Source organism: Gorilla gorilla, chromosome 16, assembly GCF_029281585.2.
Source record: "Gorilla gorilla gorilla isolate KB3781 chromosome 16, NHGRI_mGorGor1-v2.1_pri, whole genome shotgun sequence".
NCBI lineage: Eukaryota > Metazoa > Chordata > Mammalia > Primates > Hominidae > Gorilla > Gorilla gorilla.
This window is the reverse complement of record NC_073240.2, coordinates 30,756,642-30,779,034: the sequence shown is the minus strand read 5'-3', so window position 1 is coordinate 30,779,034 and position 22,393 is coordinate 30,756,642. Positions and strand designations below refer to the sequence as shown.

At 38.5% G+C, this 22,393-nt stretch overlaps 1 protein-coding gene across 18 annotated transcripts in view; it reads left to right on the top strand.

Annotated features, from left to right (window-relative positions):
• Nucleotides 1–22,393, top strand: part of TJP1 (tight junction protein 1) — a 270,016-nt gene that overhangs the window by 200,706 nt on the left and 46,917 nt on the right. For all 18 annotated transcript variants that reach the window (XM_031002056.3, XM_031002054.3, XM_031002055.3 and 15 more), the window contains 4 exons: nt 2,247–2,523; nt 6,344–6,447; nt 7,013–7,181; nt 7,496–7,643. In XM_031002056.3, coding sequence (XP_030857916.3) covers nt 2,247–2,523; nt 6,344–6,447; nt 7,013–7,181; nt 7,496–7,643 — 698 coding nt within the window. The remainder of the gene's footprint in view (nt 1–2,246; nt 2,524–6,343; nt 6,448–7,012; nt 7,182–7,495; nt 7,644–22,393) is intronic.

Sequence of the window (22,393 nt, the reverse complement as noted above, 5' to 3'; positions counted from 1 at the left end):
AATTATTATTCATGTTTATAACTGTTGATTCATAAGTAGAGAATCACAATAGGACCGGTTACCTTTCAATAAGTTAAGCACCTACTAGATGCAAGCATTGCATTATATGTACAGTTAAATGCATGGTAAGGAACTGCTCAAAAAACTCAAATCTTAGTGGGCTGGATAGGTATACATACTGATAACCATATAATGCACGTCATCTGAGGTTGATAGGTCAGGTACAGTAGGATCCCAAAGAGGTGGCACACTCTTACAGGAATGATAGGGAAAGCCTTGAGTGCTCATCTGCTCAACTTTGTTTTTGTTTATTACTAGGGAGGAACTGAAGATTAAAATACTAATACCAGGTATTGCTTCCAATATAATATGTTGGAAATTAAGTAGAAGTGAGATGTAAAAGCAGGCAGCTAGCATTAGGAATGCTTTACAGAAAATATTACCCTATAAGGACTTCAGCTGTGGGTTGCTCCAGTAGGAGAAGGGCAGCCTTTCTCTTTCAGTTCATAACAGGGCATTGGCTGTCCTCCTTTTCACATGCTGGCCTCTGCTGTTTCTCATCCTTGAGCTTCAGCGTTGTTTCCTCAGAATGGCCCTCTGCTCAGGCCCTCATCTTGATCCTGAACCAGTATCTGATGATAGTAGTAGTAGTCATAGGAAGCAGTAGTATTAAGTGTAGAGCAGCCCTTTGAAGAAGTTTAGCCACATAGAGAAGAGAGAAAAGATGATAACATGCAGGTGAATAGCAAGACAGAGAAATAGAAGATTAATTCGGGGAGCTTAGTAGGTAGAGGACAGATTTTAGGTAAATAAAGAGATTGAGGTTTCAGGTAACCTGGAGTATGGTAATTGATGAAGAAAAAAGTCTTAGAGGTAGGTAGGGATGAGAATGAGAGCTCAAATACAAGGGTTTCGTTCATCCAGGGAGAAGATTGCCTTGGTCTTTGAGACCAGAAGGAAGGAGGACCAAATAAATGAGACACTGAAAAAATTTAGGAGGGGAAATACTGAAAAAATTTAGGAGGGGAGGAGGAGTAAAATGGCACTGATCTCCTTAAAGCAGGCTGAGTGGCTGGGATCTTGAAGAATGGTTGTAGAATACCTACATTAGCAAATTCCACAGAGAGGCAACAATATGTAGATGAAAGGATTGCTGAACAAGAGCAAGACTTCTGTAAAATGAATTTACAGAGGGCCTCATCAGCAAAGTGTGGAAGTGAAGGTAATAATAGGACTGGAGTTTGTCAGGGCAGATGATTGAGGGGTCAAGAAAAAGTCATTTAAATATGGCAACAGGATGTCTCATGCAAACTTGGGGGGAATGCGAGTGAAACCAGGATGGAACTGATGAACTGAGAAAAAGAGAAGATGAAGGAATTGGAAATAAGATAGTGAAAAGTTTCAGTAGCTCAAGGTGTCCGACATAGAAGACAAGGAGTGATACACAAGGAGATCCTGTAGAACTACAGTGAGGTCAAGTGTATACTATTGTGAGAAGGCAAAGTGTGGTCCACAGATTACAGGGCCATTCAGTCAGCAGGTGTAATACATGTAGATCGTCAGCTTGCAGAGAATGAAGGAAATAAGTGGACAGGCAATACAGAGCCAGTTACCAGAATCATTGAGAAAAGAACGCCAGAGGGAAGAATTTGCACCTAGACTGGGAGTATAAATTGAAGAGATCCAGAGACTGAAAGCAGTTTGTGTTGGTGAAGTACGGCTGAGTTAATTAGCTCCAACATATTATTGAATGTTAGTGCGGCTGTAGAATAAATTATCTCTTAGAGGTCTGGGGCAATTGTGGGCTTTGATATTGATACATTCTAAAATTTTTAAGGAAGCAAGTTGGGCTTGGAAGTTTGCTGTGGTTTTGGTAGCACCTAGAGTATATTTGATGGCATTAGAGTACAGTGCTGTCCTTTTTATTCAAACCACCAACAGTTGTTAGTTTCTCTGTAAGCTTGTGATTATCACACCAGGAAGATCTTTCTGTGTGAAGTAAATAAAGAGGTTTTTAGGCCCACTCGTTCTTATTTGTGCTTAACCAGATCTGTTTATCAGGAGAACAGAAAACACAGCCTTTATGGAAATGTATTCCTTAGAACTTTGTTGTAGTTGTTTGTGTATTGTTTCTTGCTGGTTCGTAGTTAATATGGGATGAGAAGTGTAATGTTCCTTTCTCTTTGGAACTGAACGTACATATATGAAAATCAGTCAACTTATTTTTTAACCTTTTTAACTTGCAGACAATTAGAAGGAAGAAGAAAGTTCAAATACCAGTAAGTCGTCCTGATCCTGAACCAGTATCAGATAATGAAGAAGATAGTTATGATGAGGAAATACATGATCCAAGAAGTGGCCGGAGTGGTGTGGTTAACAGAAGGAGTGAGAAGATTTGGCCGAGGGATAGAAGTGCAAGTAGAGAGAGGAGCTTGTCTCCGCGGTCAGACAGGCGGTCAGTGGCTTCCAGCCAGCCCGCTAAACCTACTAAAGTCACACTGGTGAAATCCCGGAAAAATGAAGGTATTCTCTGCCAACTCTTGCTGTTATTTTCACATGAAAATTTAAAACTAATTTTAATGAGAAGTACAGTTGCTGTCTCTTCATGTCTTTGCTTTGTTGTTTTCGTGTTTGTGTTCTATCACTATAAGTCAAATCCTGTTATGGCAGGCTTCAGGGACTGTTCATTTTTTCTATTGGAACAGATAACACTTCAAGTGAATTGTCCAGGGCTTGGCTTTTGGATTTGTTGTGATGAGAATAGCCAAGTACAAATTATGCTAACAAGAAATGTCACACCATCACCAAATGGAAATTCAGTGTTTTTCTTAACTGTTAGTAGTGTAATCATGGAGAGAAATCTTGGGAGTGTTGTTGTTGTTGTTGTTTTTGTTGTTGTTACAAGGTCTGGCTCTGTCACCCAGGCTGGAGTGCAGTGGCACAATCTCAGCTCCCTGCAACCTCTGCTTCCCAGGCTCAAGCAGTCCTCCCACTTCAGCCTCCCTGGTAGCTGGAACTACAAGTACATGCCACCACGTCCAGCTAATTTTTTTATTTTGGGTACAGACAGGGTTTTTGCCCTGTTGCCCAAGCTGTTCTCAAATTGGTAAGCTCAAGCAATTCACCTGCCTCAGCCTCCCACAGTGCTGGGATTATAGGCAGGAAGCCACTGTGCCCCGCTGGGACTTCTTCCCCCTCACTCCAGACTGTTTTTTTTAAATGGAGGAATTTAAGGAAAGGAACCCCTTATAGGGCATTTCTCCATAATGCAGTACTTCTTTGAAGTTTTTGAAACTGAAACTCAGCTGCTTTCCCTCATGCCTCATTAAATTTGATAAAAAATGGATCTGTGGCTTGCTCCTCCTGTGGGCATGCATGACTGATCATTTTGATATAAAGGGTGTTACAGTCGGAATATTATCAAGACTTACTTTGATCTGCTTTACCATTGGCATATCTCCTAGGTGGTATTCCATACCCCCTATTCAGTGAAGTCTCAGTGAAGTTGCCAACATTTGCTGTTTTTACTTCACTACTTACCCCTCAATCCTCTCTGGTCTGGTATCTTTTCTGCTCTGCCCCCAAAAATGTTCACACTAAATCTAGTGGAAGTTTTTCAGTCTCTAGCTTGCTTGCCTTTTCAGTATCATTTCACATGGTTAACCACTCCTTATTTTTAAAAATAATGTCTTCTTTGGTAGTACTGTATCTTTCTGTTTTTTCCCCCCACCTTTCTGTATCTTTTGCAAGCTCATTCTCCTCACCCTACCCTTTATAACGTTCTGTCAGTTTCTCTCCTAGAATCTTTTTTTCCACTTAAGGTAACTTTTTTTTTCTTTTCCTCAGGTTGAATAACAATTAATTTAGGCAATTTCATCTGCTCCCCTGCTTCCAGTCACTGCTGATGATGGCAGAACCTCTTTCTCCAGCCCAAATCTTTACACTCTTGTGTTCCAACTGTTAGGCATATTCACTTAGATGTTCCTGTAGGTCCCTGAAACACAGCACATCTCAAATGAAACTCATCTCCCTCTTAAAATTTTTCTTTGTATTTCTCATGAAGTATTCAATTGAATGTGTTTCTATTGATCCAGTTTCTCAGGCCATTCCCAGATGACATGGTAGTTACCCTTGCCTTCTCTTTTTTTCCTATGCATGATGAATGTCCTCACTCCTGAATACCACTCTTATCCATCCCACTCTTTCTCCACTGCCTCCACCCTTTTCCAAGCCACTGTCATCTCTTACATAGACTCATTTGGTCTCATAGATTGTCTCTTGGATCCCTTTAAGTTGATTCTGCAGATTTCTTCATAGATCCTCTGTGACACTTCTGTCTTACTCTTTTGCCCCTTTCTTCATTAATTCTCAGTCTCAGCTACACTAGACTTATGACTTCATTAGGTCCACCAGGTTTTTTTCTTCATTACTTTGATGCATTTGTTTTGAACTTTTCAGCCGTCACTCACCCCATGCATCCCCTCCCCCACAAACATACCCTTCAGGTTTAGGTCTTTCTTAGGTAAAGTTTTAACTTTAGTATTTCTTCCTCAGGGAGGCCTTCTCCTTCCCCCTAGTAGGTGAAGAACCCTTGTGTTTCTGCCCTCTGAACCCACCGCGTTTGGGATTACCATGCTAACATCCTTTTTTTCACTGACTGCAAATTGCCAGAGTGCAGGAACTATCTCATTTGCTGCTTTCTCCCTAATGCCTGGTACCTAGTTGATATATACCCCAAGAAATATTTAGAATGAACGAACAAACTAATATACAAGGAATATTTTGGGGTCATCTGTGTAATGGTCATTTATAAGTGTTTAATCTTGAAGAACAGTCTTTTAACCAATACCCTATCCTTCTGTGATGTAATGACCGTATGGATGACTGCCTCATTCCTTGCCCAGATATCCTAAAAGGCCGTTTTCTTCACCCTGATTCTATTTCTGGCTGTGAGTACTCTTTGTATATTTGTCTTAAGTTAAACTGTAATTCTGATGTAATTTTTTTTTTTTTGAGACGGAGTCTCACTCTGTCTCTCAGGCTTGGAGTGCAGTGGCACAATCTCAGTTCACTGCAACCTCTGCCTCCCAGGTTCAAGCAATTCTCCTCCCTCAGCCTCCCAAGTAGCTGGGATTATAGGTGTGCACCACCATGCCCGGCTAATTTTTTGTATTTTTAATAGAGATGGTTTTACCATGCTAGCCAGGCTGGTCTCGAACTCCTGACCTTGTGATCTGCCCGCCTTGGCCTCCCAAAGTGCTGGAATTACAGCCATGAGCCACCATGCCCAGCCTACTCTTATGTAATTTTTAGACACTTAGGTAATAGGTCTGTAAATTTATCCCATGTTAAAACAGTTTTCTGTTTTCCATCTTGGTTTTTGATTTTGTTTTTAATGCGGTAAGACTCTCCTCACAGAACCAGGGGCAATCCTTTTACTATTGACATTATATTGATAGTTGTAGTCATTGTTGTTATTTTTCTTAAAATATGTTTTTCTGCAGCTGTTGCAGGAACCTGGGCAGTTCTCTGGACTCTGCTAGTAATTTCCTCAACTTCCAACATTCCTTACCCACAGACGGAGTCAATGTTCTCACTCTTGGATACTTTGTTGGTTGTTTAAAGGAAAGGACTGGCATTATAACTCCTGCCCACATCTGCCTGGCTGGTTGTAAGCCTTTGCACTCATGCTTAGTACATGCTAGTACTCTGAGTATGTCTATCCAGTGTCATGGGGTGTATAGGATCAGAAATATTTTTGGTCTAGGAGCTGGGAAAAATAGAAGTAGTATATGCATGATAATAGTCATCAATAAAATGATCAATCTTTTCAAAGTTTTTCAAACCTCAAGCAGTTTACTCTTTAGAATTATATCTCTAGCCAGGCATAGTGTGACACATGTCTGTTAGTCCCAGCTACTCTGGAGCCTGAGGCAGGAGGGTTTTTTGGCCCCAGGAATTTGAGTCCAGCCTGGGCAACATAGTGAGACCCTGTCTCTTAAAGAAAATTGTGTTCCTTAAGCATTCTGAAGAGCTAGTGTATCAATGCTTGGTCAAAAAGAAATGGTGTCCTCTTGGGGATTTTCTCCTTTTCAGTAATATGGGAACACGGTCTATCAGTCCTTCGTTTGAACCATACACTTTCCCTTGGCTTTCACGGAGACATTGCAGACTTGCTAATTAGAGGGAATGTCTTATTTGCAGGATGGCCAAGAAATATTTCTTGTTATTGTTTGTACTTGAAAACTCTATGCAGTAGTTAATTAGTTTAGTTGTATACTTGTAAAATGTATTTAGGTGTCTTAGGATGTTATACTAAAAACACTTACTTACATTATTTCAGAATATGGTCTTCGATTGGCAAGCCATATATTTGTTAAGGAAATTTCACAAGATAGTTTGGCAGCAAGAGATGGCAATATTCAAGAAGGTGATGTTGTATTGAAGGTATAATCATATTCTTACTTTTTAATGAACTGAAATAGAAAACAAGTTCTAGAGTTACCATGTAGTCTGTGCTCTTGTTTGAAGCAGTTTTGCCAAAGAGAATTAAAAATCAGTGTTTGGGGGAGAGGGATATAAATTCCCTTTATGCATTATTACATGTCGACACCAATGCTTTAGGTATCACAGGGTCATCCTGAGATAATTATTCACAGGCCGGTACTACTTTGTAGATAGATACGTCTGTTCTTACACATTAAAAAGTTCTGATAATTGCTTCCAGATACTATTGAAATGCTTATTTATTCGTTTGTTTATAAGTAATAGAAAGTGACAGCCTCAAAGAAGGAGTTAGGGGATGCTACTATGGGTTTTTCTGACAGCAGCAGTACAGTAAAGATTTTATCATCTCAAGAAGGTGGAATACTTTGACAATTTGGGAAAGTGTAGAGAGAATATTTTGGTTCTCATAGCAAGGAGTGGTTTGGATATTTCTGTTTATAACAAACTAAGTTAACATTTGTATTTTATTATTTACTTTCAAGCTGTAATTTATTTTCTGTTGCAGATAAATGGTACTGTGACAGAAAATATGTCATTGACAGATGCAAAGACATTGATAGAAAGGTCTAAAGGCAAATTAAAAATGGTAGTTCAAAGAGATGAACGGGCTACGCTATTGAATGTCCCTGATCTTTCTGACAGCATCCACTCTGCTAATGCCTCCGAGAGAGACGGTGAGTGTGATTCTGTTTGAACGTTCCCTCTAAGTGACCTATTTTCTTAAAATACTAGGGAGATTGAACATCTTTGAATGAAATGATAATTTTCTACCAGCCAAACACCTTCAAAATCTATAAGTTTTATATACATTTTTTCCTGTAGACAACTCACCACTATTGATATGATTGCTGGCAGGTGAAATTAATGCATAAATCTTCCATTTTATATATAATTTTACTTACTAGCTTATCTTCATTATTACTGGAGTACCTTATACTTGACTGTAATTATTTTTGTGGGAAAATAAGTAGCACCCTTTTATTAACAGACATTTCAGAAATTCAGTCACTGGCATCAGATCATTCTGGTCGATCACACGATAGGCCTCCCCGCCGCAGCCGGTCACGATCTCCTGACCAGCGGTCAGAGCCTTCTGATCATTCCAGGCACTCGCCGCAGCAGCCAAGCAATGGCAGGTAAGACACCCTATTTTTAAAAAAAATACAGGGGTTTTGTTTGCTTGATACCAGTATCTGAAATTGCTTACAAATAAAATTAAAAGATGTATTTCTTTTGATTATTCAAGATTAGATCTGTTTTTCTCAACTTAGACATTTTTTAAATCTAAAATAACCGCAGACTTTCCCTTAAAGGGCCAGATAGTAAACATATTCCAATCATGCAGGCCATATAGTTCTTTTCACTGCTCAACTGCAAAAGCAACCATAGACAATGTGTAAATGAATGGGCATGACTATGTTCCCATAAAACTTTATTTATAAAAGCGGTTGATCCGCAGCTGCAGTGTGTCATACTATTGCATTAGAAGATGCTAGCAAGCTTCAGAAATCTACTGCTTGGGAAAGTTAACTATAGAAGTCCTTTAATAAACACATTAACCTGGACTTTGTTTTCTCTTTTAAAAATACACTAGTGTTGGCCGGGCGCGGTGGCTCACACCTGTAATCCCAGCACTTTGGGAGGCCGAGGCAGGCGGATCACTTGAGGCCAGGAGATCAAGACCAGCCTGGCCGACATGGTGAAACTCTGTCTCTACTAAAAATACAAAAATTAGCCAGGTGTGTTGGCACATGCTTGTAATCCCAGCTACTCGGGAGGCTGAGACATGAGAATTGCTTGAACCTGGGAAGCGGAGGTTGCAGTGAGCCGAGATCGCACCACTGCACTCCAGCCTTGGTGACAGAGCGGAACTCTTTCTCAAAAACAAAACAAAACACTAGTATTTATGCCAAAGGTTCTGGTATACTGGTAGTATATGACCTACCTGAGTTTATCTTTCTTTAGAGTCACACGTACATTTGAGAATCTGAAGAAAATTATGATCCTTCTCTCCAGAAAAATGTGCATGTGCACATACACGCAGCAAATACATACAATTTCTGGAGACTCCCAAGGCTCTATAGGCCACCACCTGACCCATGGTTAACTGCAGTCCACATGAAGATCACTTGAAACATGAGTCCAGGGCTGAAGAGACAGTTTAGAAGAAAAGGGAACCCTTATATGTTGTTGATGGGAATGTAATTGATACGGCCATTCTGGAAAACAGTATGGAGGTTCCTCAAAAAATTAAAACCAGAACGAACTAGCACATGATCCAGCAATTCCACTTCTGGGTACATATCCAAAGGAAATGAAATCACTGTCTCGAAGAGATATCTGCACTCTCATGTTTGTTGCAGCATTATTCACAATAGCCAAGGTATGGAGTCAACCTGAATGTCGAACACATGAATGGATAAAGAAAATGTGTATATGTTCACACACACAATGAAATGTGATTTAGCCTTTAAAAAGAAGGAAATCCTGCCATTTGGAACAACATGGATGAACCTGGAGGGCATTGTGCTAAGTGAAATAAACCAGACACAGAAAGACAAACACTGCATGACCTCACTTACTGTGGAACCTAAGCAAGTTGAACTCATAGAAACAGACAGTAGAATGGTGGTTACCAGGGGTTAGGGGTGGGGAGGAATGGGGAGATGTTGGTTAAAGGGTACACAGTTTCAATTATAAGATGAATAAGTTCTGGAGACCTAATTTACAGTGTAGTGACAAGAGTTAATAACGTATACTTGAAATTTGCTAAGAGAGTAGATCTTAAGGCATTCTTTTGACACACACTAAGAAAAGTAACTATGAGGTATGGATATGTTAATTAACTTGGTCTCGGTCATCATTTGATTATGTATATCAAAACATCACTGTTGTACACCTTTAATAGATACAATGTTTATTTGTCAATTGGACCTCAGTAAAGCTGGAAAGAAAAAGTAAATTTGGGTCTAGATCTGAAGAGATGATTTAGGATTAGAGATGTTGAATTGAGACTTAACTTGCATAGAGGTGTTAGCTGAAGCCATAGAAGTCACTAAAATTGCTAAGAGAAACAGTTTGGAAAGAAGGCAGAGAACTGGATAACAGGGAGCACGTTCTTTTAGGAAGGTGAAGAGGCGAGGGAGAAGTAAGAGAAGGGAGGCGTACCTAGCCAGGAGAGAGCTTTTTTAAAGTTTGTAAAAAACCGCAGTGACAATGGTAGTTAAAACTGTATATTCACCAAAGTGTTTCGCATTCTACTAAAATGGGAACTAGTAAGAGAAGAGGATAACTTGTAAGAGCTATGAATGTGGTTGCTAATTCGTATCTACTGTAGTTTTTATGTATTTGTGTAGCTGATTATTTCTAAATTTCAAACCTAGATTTATAAATTATGAGAACCCTGGTGTTTATTTTAAGGATGTAATGATTTTTTAAAGGAATATTATGGCATGTTACGTGTAAAGTTGTCTTATCTTATAACTGATGATGATTTTTAATTGCTGCAGTTAATATATTCTAAAAATCTTCCTGGCACAGCATAGATGTTATCAGGAAAAGGATTACTGCTGCAACACATATACACACACAGTGATATAGCACCTTTGATGATTCACGGGAGCAGCTGTAATTTTAACATCTATTTCTCAGCTTGAAACCATGCTTAAGTAATTTGGACATGATTTCCCCTTTTAAATAAAGCAATCTGAATCAAAATCTCAAATGTTTGTCCATTAGTTTAGATTGTAAATAAATTTTCAATCTTAGAAAATTCTTTTCGATATCTACTTTCTTCATTTAGAGTTCCTCAGCACTTAGAATCTGTAACCTTAACTTAAAAGTGGAGGGTTTTTTCCCCCCTAAAATTACTATTTTTGTATTATATTGTGATTTTTTTTTCTCCTAGGAATCTTAAGTATTTTCATGGGTAGCACCAGTAATATGGGAGCTTTTAAAAATACAAACTTCTGGGGCTTGCTTTCAGTTCATCTGAGACGGAAGCAGGCAATACATTTGACCCTCGAACAACCTGGGGTTTAGGGGGGACCAAAACCTCCCTCTCACCCCCGACACACAGTCAAAAATCCACCTGTGATTTTTAACTTCCCAAAAACTTAACTATTAATAGCCTACTGTTGAGTGGAAGCTTACTGATAACATAAACAGTACAAAGTTTGTAGGTTAGATGTATTATATTCAGTATTCTTAAAGTAAGCTAAAGAAAAGAAAGTGTTAATAAGAAAGTCATAAGGAAGAGAAAATACATTTACTGTTCATTAAGTGGAAGTGGATCATCATAAAGGTCTTCATCCTCGTTTTCCTTCACCGCTCATTTCCTTCATCCTTGTTTTCACATTTAGTCGTCTGAGGAATAGGAGAGGTTGGTCTTTCTGTATCATGGGTGGCAGAGGTGGAAGAAAATTCGAGTGTAAGTGGACCCACACAGTTAAATCTCATGCTCTTCAAGGATCAACTGTATTTTTTTGTTTTTAAGCTCCTGGTATCTTTCTCTTCTGTGCACTGCTAGATGTGGGAACTAATGGTTAGAAAGCATAGTGTATAAAAGAAAAGGTAACTTCAACTACAGAAGGAAAAATCTCTTCAGGTTCTTTTCATATTTTTTGTGGTGAGAATTTAATTCCTGAAAATTTAGTAATCTGCCTACAGACAAGATATAAATAGTACCAGTTGCTTAAAGGTTTCATTTCCACCCCAAAGTTGAATCTTCAAATCCTGTAACTGTGGAGTTTTAATTTAGAGCATTCCCTGCATTTTGAGAAACAACTTAGATACATTATAAGAGTAAAATGCTAGTGTAAAAAAACACTAAAGGACTTCCATATATAGTCTTTTTTTTTTTTATTTAATTTTGGCTGTATAAGTGTCTTTTTGTTTTACAAATTGTATGTAAATTATCTTTAAAGAAGTGGTAAAAAAATGACCTGGTCCCTGTGAGAAAGGTTTCACTTGAGTGTAAAAGGAAGTCTGTCTTGGCAAACATCAGCCCTGCCCTGTTCTCTTCCTAGATTTCTGAATACTTTTGTATATTTTTAGGATGTGCGATTATCTGCTGAGAATAATAACCTCTTCATCTTCATTTTGTGAGAAGTGATAGAATATAGTGATTTCTTAGGGCTTTGGAGGCAGACTTCCTGGGTTCATGTCCCAGCCTGCCTTTGGTTACTTGCATAACCTTGAAACCTCTGTGTTTCAGCATCCCCTTATGCAGTGAAGCAGGCAGGTCATACGTTACAGAATGGTGAGAAATTAGTTATTACAGTACCTGGCACATGTGTTCGCTACTGTAATTATTATGGTGATTCATAGTAGTAATAATAGTATCATAAGTTAGAATTTCCAAATGTGCTTCCTTATCTGCTTGTATTTAACCATTTTCTGAGATTTCCTCATTCTATATAGTTAAGCAAACTAAAATTGAGAGGTTGCAATAAAGTCCAGGGTTATGTTGTTGACATGGGATTGGGGCCAGGATTAAAACTGTTGGCTCTTTGACCGAAATCTTTGACCTTACTGGTGTAGAGAAAGAAATTTCATAGCTTAATTACTACTTAATCTTCAGGAAACTAAAATCTACCAGAGTTCCATTGTTGTCATGACCTACTTATGTTCCTCTGTGTGATATTCTTTTCTTAGAGAGCAAACATATGGAGAGAATTCTGAGAAAAACACACAAGCTTGTTCTTCATTATAATTAGATGAACAAAGTATCCTCACTGTTGTCTAGAACTGGAGTTGGCAGACTGCACCGTGTGGGCTAAATCCAGCCTCCTACTTTTGTAAAGTTTTATTGGAAACCCATTCCACAATGGCATAATCAAGAAGTTATAAGAGAAACTATATGGCCAAGGGAGTCAATTACAGAAAAAGTTTCCAAATGCTTTGTCTGGGATGTTAAAATAGTTTTGTTTTTAAATTCAAAAAATATATATACATAGGGAAAATGATTACAGTGGTTTTCTTATATCTTGATGCTTGTTGCTGGGCTTGTTTGCTTTGTTTTGTATTTCACTTAGTATTGTTGCAGAGCCCACCCTGGGCCAAGACTTGGGCTGTAGGAGCTGGGAATACTGAGAGAGCCCACAGTTGATGGTGACACTTTGCTTCTTGGTGATTACTGAGTGGGTATCATTGGAAAGAGATTTCACTGATCTTCCTGTAGTCCCTGCATAAGTAGAGAGTATTTGATTTGCAGGGTATGATCTAGGCCTCTGCTTGGTTAGATTGTATTCTTCCTCATATTTACAGCTATTTTAACAGACCCATTTTATGTTTCCCTCTAACATTTTATGTTAGAGGGAACAACAGGTGTTTACCTTTTTTATTCTATAAATTTTTATAAAAGTAAGCATGATTAGTCATAAGCAGGTACAATATTGAAAAAATTCTATTACAGTAAAAGTTCAGACTAACAGGATGAAATTGAAATGTGGGAAATTTGGATTGTCAAGATTTACACTTGGCATTCTACCCATTTACATTTGTTACACTCATTCCCTGAAACCAACAGAGTTCATCTAAGGCCTAAACTGTTTTCTAAAGTGTTTGGGGAATGTGTTTTCACAAATAGAAAAACAGTCCAGTTTATATTTAGCAAATCCATTTTATGAAAATGGTTAGTTCTGAGAAACTTAAAAGCAGTGTTTTCAGAAGATTGAAACTTTGTAACAGTTATTTAATCTCTTCATTCATTGTTCCTCCTGAGAAATGCCTCTACTAAATTCTAAAGTAAAAGATGTGTCAGCATTGATACAGCTTATGATACAGCAAATACATGAGAGTAAAATTGAATTTTCTGAATCAGAAATTTTTAGCCTAAATTCACGTTTGGCCAAGTTAAGATCATATATTTCGGATCAAAACCTCTTATCTATATAATCCACTCCATATTAGGAGTTTTCCAAGAGTGCTGAGTAAGTCCAAATAAACATGCAGGTAGGGCATATAATGTGCAGTCACGTGTCACTTGATGGGGATACCTTCTGAGAAATGCATCCTTGTGTGAACATCATAGAGTGTACTTACACAAACCTAGGTGGTAGAGCCTGCCACACACCCAGGCTATATGGTGTAGCCTATTGCTCCTAGGCTACAAACCTGTATAGCAGGTTACTGTACCGAATACTGTAGGCAGTTGAAACAGCAGTTAGTATTTGTGTATCTTAAACGTAGGAAAGGACAGTACAACTACAATATTTTAATCTTCAGGGACCACTATTGTCTGTGGGGTCCATTGTTGACTAAAATATCTTTATGTGGTCTTAGCTTTTAAATTAAAGATCTAGTTTTTTATTTACACACCTTTTCCTCTACCTTCCATAATTGTTTTCATCAGCATTTGAGAACTATAAATATTATTTCATCTTACTGTATATAGTTTCTGTCACATATTGCTTAATTTTCTCTGAAATTTACATACAGGTTGAGCGTAGGTAATCTGAAAGTGCAAAATCCAAAATGCTCCAAAATCCAAAACTTGAGTGCCAACATGACGCTCAAGGGAAATGCATTTCAGATTTTGCATTTTCAGATTAGGGCTGCTCAATGGGTAACCAGTATGATGCACATATTCCAAAATCCGAAATCCAAAACAGTTCTGGTCCCAAGCATTTTAGGCAAGGGATGCTTAACCTGTGCAACTTTGCCAATAGGCTAAAAATTATTGTTGAAACATCCTAATATTGATGAGCATTTTTTTTCTATTTCAAATGTGGAGAGGTAACGATCTTCTGACTAGTGAATTTCTTTTTAATTTTTTTGACTTTTAGGTTTAGGGGTACATATGCAGGTTTGTTACGTAGGTAAACATGTGTCATCGTGTTTTGTACATACTGTTTCATCACCCAGATGTTAAACCCAGTATCCAATAGTTTTCTCTTGTTCTCCCTCCTCCTACCCTCCCCCCTCAAGTAGACCCCAGTGCCTGTTGTTTTCTTTGTGTTAATAAGTTCTTACCATTTAGCTCCCACTTACAAGTGAGAACATGCAGTGTTTGGTTTTCTGTTCCTGCATTCGTTTGCTAAGGGTAATGGCCTCCAGCTCCACTCATGTTCTGGCAAAAGACATGTTCTTTTTTATGGCTGCATAGTATTCCATAGTGTATATGTACCACATTTTCTTTATCCACTCTGTCATTGGTGGGCATATAGGTTGATTCCATGTCTTTGCTATTGTGAATAGTGCTGCAGTGAACATTTGTTTGCATATGTCTTTATGGCAGAATGATTTATATTCCTTGGGTATATACCCTGATTGGTGAGTTTCAGATTTTATTTACTGATCATTGGTGTTAGTCTTTTGTCTAAATAAAATAGATTTCATAACTCCAATTTGATAAGTGCTTTATTCTAAACAAGAATTACATATATTGTTGGTAGTGAACATGGTGTTGGTAGTACTACGTGTTCTTTTTTGGGCTCACCATGAGGTCCTTTACCTTTGTTTTTTTTTTTTTTTTCTGTTTCCCTTTCATCTGAGAAAGATAGAAAGGGTGCCAGTTAGAAAGATATGATTCATTAAGTATTTCAATGGTTAATCAGCGAATCGAATCAATGACTTCTTTCCCGTGGCTCCTGTACCTTACACCGTGACCAATGTGCATAGTTCTGAGTGATCAACAGGCACCACAGTGAATGTTCCTTCTGTAGTGAAGGTTGAAAGATTTTACCAGTAATGTGGATGTTATCCTGCTCATTCGTCCTTTGCCAAATACTTACTGATATCACATATATGTTATCAGTGTATGGCGATAAATATCCTGAGCAATCTTTTTTTTTTTTTTTTTTCTGACAGAGAGTCTTGCTCTGTCGCCCAGGCTGGAGTGCAGTGGCACGATCTCAGCTCACTGCGAGCTCCACCTCCCAGGTTCACGCTATTCTCCTGCCTCAGCCTCCCGAGTAGCTGGGACTACAGGCCCCCGCCACCACGCCCAGCTAATTTTTTGTGTTTTTTAGTAGAGACGGGGTTTCACTATGTTAGCCAGGATGGTCTCGATCTCCTGACCTCGTGATCTGCCTGCCTCAGCCTCCCAAAGTGCTGGGATTACAGGCGTCAGCCACTGCGCCTGGCCATATCCTGAGCAATCTTAGGCAAGATCCCTGCTATCATTTGGATGTAAGCTCTATATCCAAAGCAAATACATAAATTTGAAAATACGAAAAAGTAAATTTTCGTTAGTGGTTAAATGCTATAAAGAGAATCAGGGTAGTGTAATAGTGAAGCAGGAGGGGACGATATTAAATAACAGGCTCAGGGAAGAAAGCTTCTCTGAGGTCACATCATTTTGAACTGGGTAAGAAAGACCCTGGCAGGTGAAGGTCATTCTGGAATAAGGCAAAGCATGTACTGCTCCTGAGATGGAAACTCGACCTACTGGAAGGGCAGCAATATAGCCCATGTGGCTACATCATAAGAGCAAGGGAGAAAAGTGATTTGGAGATCCAAGAAGTGAATTTTTTCTGTTTTAAAAAATTTGGTTAGAACATGAAAGTTTTTTTTTAATGTTGTTTATTACTTGAAATGTTATTAAATGCTTTTGTGCTAATATGTTTTATCTAACATTTCAAAGTGAGTGGAATATCGATGACATCCTGAACTTTTGTGAACGAACTGTTATTTTCAGTTTGAGGGGATTTCAGGTTACTTCATTGAAATTCCAATGTGAGGTTTTATTTTCAGTGTGCTTTTGTGAGGGGCCAAAAGAGGGAAGATTTTAGTTGATTAAGTTTCTCTAGTTAATGGAAACGCAAGTGTAGTCATGGGGTATTCAGTGATTGCTGTTAGATTTTAACCCTTAAGAGGAGATCATGGATCAAATAGCAGAAAGGCAGGCCTCAATATTTACCATATATCCCCTGTTTAAAAAGTGAAAGTAGGCCAGGCACGATGGCTTACACCTGTAATCTCAGCACTTTGGGAGGCCGAGGTGGGCAAGATCACTTGAGGTCAGGAGTTCAAGACCAGCCTGGCCAACATGGTAAAACCCAAACTAAAAATACCAAAATTAGCTAGGCGCGATGGCATGTGCCTATAATCCCAGCTACTCGGAAGGCTGAGGCAGGAGAATCACTTGAACCTGGGAGGCAGAGGTTGCAGTGAGCCGAGATCACGCCACTGCACTCCAGCCTGGGTGACAGAGCGAGACTCCGTCTGGGGAAAAAAAAAAAAAAAAAAGTGTATTTAGCCAGTGGTGGTGCACATCTGTGATCCTGGGTACTCAGGAGGCTGAGGTGGAAGGATCGCCTGCTTGAGCCCAAGAGGTTGAGGCTGCAGTGTGCCATGATCACGCCACTGAACTGTAGCCTGGGCAATAGAACAAGGCCCTGTCTCAAAAATAAGTAGTACAAAAATAAAAAGTAAAAGTATAAAGTTTATTTACTCCATCAGCTGAGATTTGTTTTCTTCTACAAGTACAATATTTAAAAATGGCAAATTTAAAAACAAACTGCTCCACTTGTCTATATGTATAAAAATGGTAAATATAAAAAAAAACTTATTTGCAGATTTTTTAAATGTGAGACAATTTTCTGTTTTCTCTGAGAGAATCCTAATAAGATTTGTGACATTGGTCTCCCACTATAAAATCTACCAAATAAACTGCACAAAGTGCTATGTTACTCATAAGTATTAGTCAAAGTACAGAATAATCTTTATACCACCAATGAAGGTGTAACAAAACAATTCTTTAAGTGAGACAAAAGTCCTCTTGGGCTTTTCTCAGTTGTTTCTTACTAAAAGTTGTCCATATCCCTGAAAATTACTTTTGAACCACAGACCTGTTTTTCTTCTAATGCGGATGGACTAGATTAATAGATGAATGTTTAAGATGAGAAGCACTTGTACAGAAGAATAAGCTCCACAAACACATACATCTAAATTATTGCCTAAAAACAATATCACAGTGAAATAGACTCAGATTTTTTCAGAAGCATGCTCATGAACACATGTATGTTTTAGAAAGTAGATTACATGTAAAGGACAGATTTACATTGTGAGAAATTAGCTTGCAAAATGACAAAGTGGAATTAAGGTAATTATTTTCCTGCCTTCTCAGCGTACTTCCTGGGCAACTTTTTTACCTTTTGTTCCCAAGTACCAGCTCTGTATCTCTTGCTTTCTCATCCCCAGAATTCTTTGGGTACCAGTGCAGAGAGAGACCATTTTTTAATCGCTGTGAAGGGGGAACTTCAATGTGTATATATTTGTTTCCATATAAAATCAGAGGATTAGCAGTGATTGCAACATTCTAAGTATGAAACTGTAGTGTGCCTTCACTTTTCTGTCTTTTTGCAATAGAGCCTTCCAGGCTGAAATTTTCCTGTCAGTGGAAAAAACTTTGGAATACAGTTAACTTAAATTCTTAGCATATTTTTATTGTTAATTGTGGCTGAGATAATCCAATGCCTTTTAAAGGGGATTAGTAGCTAGCTTTTGTTTTCAACCTAAACTGTGGTGTTCTTGCCTACCTTATGCAATTAATGAACTTATGAAAAGTATGTATAAATCCGTTTTTGTAGTATAAGTCTTTAATTTGTAATGGGGAGTTGGCTTTATAAAAGGATATTCTACTAGAGTGAATGTTCAGCGCTTCATTTATTTCCTGTATTAAGGTTATTTTTAAAATAAGGCACATCAAGTTGATTGGAAAGGTGTTCATAGAGCTAGAAGTAAGAGGGAAAGGGCTATGAAATGGCGACCAGGCATATCTTATCAATTAGGAGACAGAAAGCACAGTTTCCATGAACAGAGAAAGTTGAATGTAAAGAAATTAAACATAACAGGAGTAATGAGGGATTGACTGGTAAGAACTAAAGAGAGCTCTGAAGATTAAGAACCACAGATAGGGCTGGGCGCAGTGGCTCACACCTGTAATCCCAGCACTTTGGGAGGCCGAGGCGAGCAGATTGCCTGAACTCAGGAGTTCGAGACCAGCCTGGGCAACACGGTGAAACACTGTCTCTACTAAAATACAAAAAATTGGGCCGGGCGCGGTGGCTCACGCCTGTAATCCCAGCACTTTGGGAGGCTGAGGCGGGCGGATCATGAGGGCAGATCAAGACCATCCTGGCTAACACGGTGAAACCCTGTCTCTACTAAAAATACAAAAAATTAGCCGGGTGTGGTGGCACGTGCCTGTAGTCCAGCTGCTCGGGAGACTGAGGCAGGAGAATGGCGTGAACCCGGGAGGCGGAGCTTGCAGTGAGCCAAGATCGTGCCACTGCACTCCAGCCTGGATGACAGACCGAGACTCAGTCTCAAAAAAAAAAAAAAAAAAAAAAAAAAAATTAGCCGGACACAGTGGCATACTCCTGTAATCCCAGCTACTCAGGAGGCTGAGACAGGAGAATAACTTGAACCCAGGAGGCGGAGGTTGCAGTGAGCTGAGATTGCGTCACTGCACTCCAGCCTGGGTGACAGAGCGTGACTCCGTCTCAAAAACAAAGCACAAAAGAACCACAGATAGAAGGAGCAGCTACTCTCCTTGGTGCTGAGATAGAGTGCCAAAGGAAGAGGCTCCCACTCACCCATCCTCAGGGCTGAGATCTGGCCTTCTTGGAAAGGGAACAACTGTGCTCACTGAGTGGCCGAGAATTTGCCGTGGTATGTCACCAGACGAACTTGCATGGTATTGGTACTCCCATGTGCTGGGGAGGTATCTCATGGGAGACTTCACACAACAGAACCATTTGAGAGAGTCTCTGGAGCAGGCTGCTGGCCACCAAGTACTTTAGGATGCTGGGCACTGCAGGAGCATGCTGAGGGGATGCACCTTCTTTCCTACAGCGTCTCCCCAGGACCCTGTACTGACCATGCTGCCTGCCCTCTGCCTCTACTAAATGTCTCCAAACAGCTGCAATTTCACAACCAAAGTTTTTTACTTGAAACAGCATGTTACTCCTTGCTAATCTAATTGAGTGTGTATTAATCGGCTACACTGGTCACACATTTGATTGGGTAAGACCTAAAGTAGGCTCTGCTTAACAGTGAGTCCGTTCATGTGACCTATAAAATCTCTCTCAGAGACTCCTTTCCAGTCCATCTTTGTCAGCTGTCTTGTCTAGAGCTTTCAACTAGCTCATAGCCTCCAGATAACGAGGTCATTACCTTTAGATTAATACGTGCAACTTAATACAAAAAAAAAAACAACAGAAACTCGTCTTACCCTTCTGGGGAAAAGCAAAAGTGCCCATAAGAGGGTCTTGAGGTACCTTAAAATGCCCAAAGTTTCCTTCTAGGCTACCAGGAGCTGGAATACGTAAACATGAACCTGACTCCGAACACATAATTTTTATAGAAAGCTTTCCTCATAATAGCAAACACACGTGCACACACACACACACACACACATTTTTAAGCTTAAATATGGAGAGCCATTAGGATAGAATTATGTGAGGAAGTGCTGGGCATGGTGGCTTGCACCTGTAATCCAGCACTTTTGGAAGCCGAAGTAGGAGGATCACTTGAACCCAGAAGTTCGAGACTCGCCTGGGCAACATAGCGAAACCCCATCTCTACAAAAAGTAGAAAAAGTTAGCAGGGTATGGTGGCATGCATCTGTAGTCCAGCTACTCTTGCAGGCTGAGGTGGGAGGATTGCTTGAGCCTGGGAGGTTGAGGCTGCAGTGAAGTATGATTGTGCCACTGTACTCTAGCCAGGGCAACATTGAGACCCTGACTCAAAAAAAAAAAAAAAAAAAAAAAAAAAGGAGTTAGGAAGGTTTGGGGAAAATGTGATTAATTATCACAACCTCACAATTTCTTTCAATAATTGCCACTGATTGTTGACTAATTTCATGTGTAAATTCAGATTTTATCTTGACTTCATAGTCACCTTTGCTTGTGAAAGAACATTTTAATGTTTGGAAAAGTTGATTATTTTATTTTGTGCTGTAACTCTAGATCTGCATAGTCCAACACCATAGCCAGTAGCCACATGTCACTGTTAAACATTTGAAATGTGGCCAGTCCAAATCGAGGTGTATTGTTAGTGTGAAATGCACATTGGATTTTGAAAACACAGTATGCAAAAAATGTAAAATACCTCATTAATAACTTAGATGATGAAATATTACTTTAGATACATTGAGTTAATAAAATTTATAAATTGATTTCGCCTTATTTTATTTAACATGGATTCTAGAAAATTTTTAATTACGTAAGCAGCTCATTTTATAATTCTCTTAAACAGTACTGTTCTAGATCTTTATGTATTATTGAATAATGCCTCCATCTTTTGGTAGATAATGGAAAGGCACTAACAAAAGCTAATATTTCAAATATTAATTGTATGAAAAATTGAATAGAATGGTGTGAGTCCCATTTATGTGAAATGTTGTTTTGGAAGGCTAATTGCATTTAATGTTATAATGATTATATCACAGGACAAAAAGGTAATTAGCAATGGGGTATGCAAATTGGCCAAAGATAAAAATACTCCCAGAAGTTTTGTGTGATATATGGAGCAAGAGCCCTACGTGTATAGCCAATGACAACCTATCATTTATCATTGAGGAGAGCATTTGAGTTAAAATATTGTAAGTTAAAATACCAAGATGGTAATGTCTGTTAATCACATTTTAATTTTTAGAAGTTTTGCTCAGTTACAAGAAAGAAGAAAATCGGAATTGTTACCTTTTCTAAACAAATTCTGCTTTGTACGGAGCAATAGAAATCTGTAGAACTATTAAAAGTTTGTGGGTAATTCATTCTCTTTAAACATACTCATTTTAACTTATTTTTTCACTTTTCTCTTTTTAAAAATAATTTTGTATTTATAATATATTAATCATATTTTTTAATGCAAACAATGCAGGGATAATTTACTATTTTGCACTTCCCTTTTAATCTGAGGAGCACACCACAATTTGGGGATAGAGCTTAATTTTGTTGATTTATACTTAGCTAATTGTGATATTTTATTACACAAGTAATAGCTAAAAATTTTGATCTTTTACAATTTATTTATTTATTTATTTATTTATTTATTGAGACAAAGTCTCGCTGTCTTGCCCAGGCTGGAGTGCAGTGGCGCAATATCAGCTCACTGCAACCTCTGCCTCCCAGGTTTAAGCGATTCTTCTGCCTCAACCTCCCAAGTATCTGGGATTACAGGTGCGTGCCACCACACCCAACTAATTTTTGTTTTTTTAGTAGAGAGGGGGTTTCACCATGTTGGTCAGGCTGATCTCGAACTCGTGACCTCAGGTGATCCACCAACCTCGGCCTCCCAAAGTGCTGGGATTACAGGAGTGATGTTTCATGTTAAACATCGTTTGCATATTTAACCGGCCAATCTTTTCCAATTTAAAAGTAGCTCATCCTTGTTTGAGCTAGAAAATATCTTGGCTTTTTTTTTTTCCTAAAAGATTGTTTTACTTCAGTGCAGCTCATTAAGAATATACCAAGTTAAAAGTAGAATACACCTCCACAGAATGGTTAAAAGAATACAAAAATAGAAACTATGCAAAGTACTTATTTTTTATTCCTTCAGGAAGACAACATAGAAAGAAACCTTTTCCTGAAAAGAGACTGCTAATAATATACGTTAATAAAACCAAATTTTATGTTTAAAGTTAGTCTTTATTTAAAAATAATTTTAAATATATTTTTTCAATCTTTATAATAATAAGTAAATTTTTGTAAAAGTTGAAATAGTAGAGATGACTGTAAAATTCCTCTTGGCTACTATTTTGGCTATTTTTCCCTCCAAGGTGAACCACTGTTGCTTATTTGGTATCTGTTGCTTGTCTGTACATGGGCATGTGCAAACATGTCTGTTTATATTTTAGAGAAAACTTTTTAAATAGCTATATGGTATCCTGCTGTATGTATTCTGTAATCTGTGTGTCTTATTTGGTATTTTTTTTTGA